The 4666-nt window shown below is 44.2% G+C and overlaps 1 protein-coding gene across 3 annotated transcripts in view; it reads right to left on the bottom strand.

Moving 5' to 3' along the window:
* Positions 1 to 236: 236 nt before the first annotated feature.
* Positions 237 to 4666, bottom strand: part of tbx15 (T-box transcription factor 15) — a 42969-nt gene continuing 38539 nt past the window's right edge. For all 3 annotated transcript variants that reach the window (XM_028592146.1, XM_028592145.1, XM_028592144.1), the window contains one exon: positions 237 to 2210. In XM_028592146.1, coding sequence (XP_028447947.1) covers positions 1375 to 2210 — 836 coding nt within the window. In that variant the 3' untranslated portion in view covers positions 237 to 1374. The remainder of the gene's footprint in view (positions 2211 to 4666) is intronic.

Genomic DNA, 4666 nt, shown 5'->3' on the forward strand with positions numbered 1-4666 from the left:
CTCAAACTGTTTTTAAAATAACAATTTCCAATAGTTCTTATCATATAGACTATCCAGTGTGTTAAATAGCATTATTTTGGTAATAACTTACACTAAACACTGTGATTTGTTTTGCTTATACTCCAAATTATGTTTTATGAGCAAGTCGTGTTCTTGGGTTTTGGTAAAACACAATATGTTTTCAATTTTTGCAGAATAATTGTCTTAAATATCAAAAAGAAAATCAAAACCATGTACATGAATTAAAACGTTTATTGAGCTTTTTACGTGCTTGGCACCTGTATTTACATTTTTTTTTTTTAAATGCCTCAAAAAAAGAATATCTTTGCCATTTCCCTTTTTTCACACGTTTATAACAGATTGGCCTGTAAAATTGTTATACTGCTCAGCACTTAAATACACATCTCTACAACACACCAAAACATACTTTAATTATTCTGTTTTGCTATTTCTTCTTTTATAACTTTTCACACAACAACTTTTAAGCTTATGTTATTGATTGCATTCGCCATCTTATATATATGCTAAAAAAAACATAATCCACTCAAAAATAGTGAAGCCATTCCAGTCTATGAGGATAACGGTTTGACGGTGAAGTTGTGTGGAGTCCTGAATGTTCACGCCTGCTGGGAGTTTTCAGTTCCTCAGTTAACCCGACCTGTAGTTCTTTGACATGTTGTATTCACCCCACAGCGTCCAGATCCTTCATCTCCTTCATCTCCTCCATGTACTGTATGTGGAGCAGCGAGTAATTCAGTGATCCCTTTCATTTCAGCCAAAACTTCAGACCACTGACCCCTTGACATTTCTAAAATGATTCGGTACAAGTGCTGCGTGAAGTCAAAACTTCTGGATCACAGTGAATATTCTTTTGGTTAAATGATCTCTTGACTGCATGGGATGTAAGCCCCCGCCCCCCCAAAAAAAAAAAAAAAAAAAATCAAGAATGAGTCGCTTGAAAAGAGTATTGCTACTATTGCACCGTAACAGATTCACAACTGGTAATCCCTTCTGAACCAGAGCATGTGGGCTCATAGCTCTACTTCTTATTACAATTTGTTGAGTTTATTGTTTCTTTCCTGTCAGAAACAGTATGAGAGACAGGTTTCTGTCCCAATTTTTCACTTCATTAATACAAAGATAATTAAATAATAGTTTTGACTCCCTCTATAATGCTTTGTATGTGGTAGAGTGTCTTTAAAAACGAATTCTGTCCTTTTCTGAAAGGTTTGTTTTGTACTTCAGTACATAAAAAAAATTAAAAATAAAACACCAGTTCAACATCAACACCAAACCGGGTTGGGAGATTAGAGATTTGCTTTTCAGATGAAAGACTTTAGAAACATGGAGGACTGTGAGGCTCAATCCCAGTTTCTACACCATGTGCATGGACATCTGAGAGGAGGAGCCATATTGACGTCCGTCGCAGGAGCTGCTGCCCTGCTGGCCACCGGTGGTGTTGCCGATCATGTGCATAGTGTCCATGCTTCCGTTGGACAGGTACTGGCGCTCAGCGAAGGCCCCGGCTGGAGACGAGGAGCACAGCAAACCTCCCTGGGGCTTCTCGGGGCTGGCGGCCAAGCGAGGAGAGGTGGGGAAGTTGTATCCGTACAGGTTGTAAGGGTTGTGCAAGGAGAAAGCGTTGTAGGAGCCCTGCTGCACGTGGTGGTGGCTCCCGCCGAACATGTGGGCGGAGGAAGGGGAGGATCCGGATGAAGAGGATGAGGCAGAGCCGGAGCTTCCTCCGGCCTGCATCACGTACTGAAGCTGCGAGGCCGGGAAGGACCCGAGCTGACCGCCGTAGGCATCCATCTTGCCTCCAGTGCCACCGCCGCCACTCCCGCCACTGGTCAGGGAGGCATGAGCGCTTCCCTGCATGCCAGCAGCAATCAAGGAGGAAGTCCTCTGTGGCAGGAAGGACTCAGAGGGCTGAGCAGAGGCCACAGCACCCCCTGCAGCCTGGAGGCGTCCGTAGGAACTGTCGGCCAGGCCGCCGTAGCCCTGCAGGGCCGCCATGTTGCTGCGAGCGCAGGCTGGGTACTCGGACAGGCCCAGGTTGCAGAGCTGACTTTCCCTGCAGCCCACATTAAAGGTGTTGGGGGCGAGGTGGAAGGTCGGAGGCGAGCAGGAGGGAGACAGGAGGTGAGCCGCACCCGAGGGGGAGGGGGTTCCTGTGCTGGAGGTGGTCGGAGAGGTGCCGGTGCTTCCACCTGGAAAACACACAGACACAGAGCTAGTGAAATACAGGAGCTATTTGACGGAAGATCCCTTAAATACAAAACAAATTTAGTTCCAAGACCAGATCCAGTTGAGTTTGAACCAGTGCAAAAATCCACAGAATACTCTTTCATTAGGATCAGGAGGGGAGAACTATCCAAAAGTGACACAAACAAACAAAAAGAAAAGCCCATTCATTTTTGTTCATTTTAAGATTTACTCTAAAATCATTACTATATCTAACATAATCTAATTTCTTGAATAATTAATAGTTATAGAGCATTTATCATATCCCTATGTCTTTCTTCAATGCCAAAATAGTGATGACAAAGCAGGGATGCTTTGTTCAGATCATAATTCAAGTGTTCATGATGAATGGTTATATGTCAAATTATACTCAATAAATTATTTTTAAATCAACCATTAACAAACTGGAGCATGTGTGGTTGTTTATTGTATTAGAGTGAATATAAGTGATATGAGCTCCTTTGTATTTATTTATTTAACTTAAAATACCTAATAAAAGTGGTTTGGCTGTTGGTTGTTATTGGGGGAGTCCCCCCAAAAAAAAAAAAAAAATAAAAAATAAAAATAAAAAATTGGATATGATGGGAAAGGGACATGACTCCCTGCCTGCCTACATCTGACCTCCCTGTTGAGAGAAACAAGAAACAAACAGGATTTCCCTGTGGAGAGGTATTATAGTCATCATTGCCAGACCTCCATCCTCTCTACCCTGCGGCAATGCAGGAGAAATGTCTCCGACAACAGGTTGGAATCTATTTATCCATCCATCCATCCATCCATCTTCGTCCGCTTATCCGGTGTCGGGTCGCGGGGGGAGCAGCTCCAGCAGGGGACCCCAAACTTCCCTTTCCCGAGCCACATTAACCAGCTCCGACTGGGGGATCCCGAGGCGTTCCCAGGCCAGGTTGGAGATATAATCCCTCCACCTAGTCCTGGGTCTTCCCCGAGGCCTCTATTTATATTCATTTAAAACAATTCTAAATATATTTTTGTGTCCACAGAATAAATCAAGGAATCTTCATTGTCAGGCTGTATCTTTGAAGTTTGAACCTGTGATAATAATAATACCAATAATCGCCAGTGGGAGAATTTCCCGGTGGTGCACATGCACTGAGTCAGACTAATAAAGTAAGCAGTAAGCTACGTTATGAATTCACCTGTCGCAAATCTAATATACAACTTTGTTGATCCACACGGACATTTTGAAACTCCTACTCTAAGAGTAAATTGCAGGGCCTTACTCTTTGAAACCGCTGGATACGAGCTCATGAACCGAATCGTAAAATATATTGTTGGTATGATAAATATGGCTTCAGTTTTGGCCATGTCTGGTTAACAGGGCCGTTCTCAATAACAAATTTTTTTTTAAAAGCAGCAGATGCTTAGAGTTTAGACATGTACTGTACTGATTCAGAGGAAGGGGAGCTGGCAGAAATGGTATAATCTAAGTCTAGCCTTTCAGAGTGAAATGATAGCTGTGGGATATCAATCGCATATTTCTTTATTAATGAGAATTTGGCCAGGGTTCATCTTGCTGTTGGAGAAATTCGGTTTGAACCCAGAATGAGGAGGAGGCATAACTAAATAATCCAGGACTCGCTTGGCTCGGGTTCTGATTTTGCACCATATGCCTTCGATAATATCACTGCAGTGCTCTGCTTGAGAGGATAAGGGGGAGGGGGGGCTTTACAGGGAGGGAGAGAAATAAAGAAAAAGGGGGGGAGAGAGAAAGCAAGGTATATGAGGAAAACGAGAGAGAAGGACGATAGTTTGGTGATGTCATGTTTTCCTCTGGTTAGAAGGGCTCGAGGTGCTTCAGTGCCGAGGGGGAATAGTTGATTACTTGAAGGGAAAAGGGAGTCTGGTGCCATAAGGGCAAATACTCTCTTTCACACGCACACACACACACACACACACACACACACACACACACACACACACACACACACACACACACGCCAGTGTCCTTTCAGGGTGACACAGGGTTCACTGCAAGGACTTTGATTAAATCCTAATCACTTTGGAGAGAGTTTAATGATAACAAACACATGTCCGCCTGCTCAGACAAAATACGAAGCGTCACGTCATGCTGGCCCCCAGAGGTGACCGAGATAGAGTCGCTGAGGAAACAGTGTTGCTTTTAAAAGCGGCGTGGCCCTTGATATGAACCATGACTAAGACCGCGTGCCGGCCCTGGAGCCGATACAAAGGGAGGTGGCCCGACTGACGCTGACTCGTGTCGCGGAGCCGTCCAAAAGCCACAGGGTTTGTTTAACGATTTTATTTTCAAGGGCTGCGCGTGATGTGAAAAGTTCAGCAGACGCCCGCCGACCTGCCAGGGGAGCAGCGTATGGCCAAGCTCAAATGAAGGACAACCATAGCTGATGTAGTGTGTGGTGATATATGCAGGGAAAATATGCAG

This window comes from Perca flavescens, chromosome 11 (assembly GCF_004354835.1).
Source record: "Perca flavescens isolate YP-PL-M2 chromosome 11, PFLA_1.0, whole genome shotgun sequence".
NCBI lineage: Eukaryota > Metazoa > Chordata > Actinopteri > Perciformes > Percidae > Perca > Perca flavescens.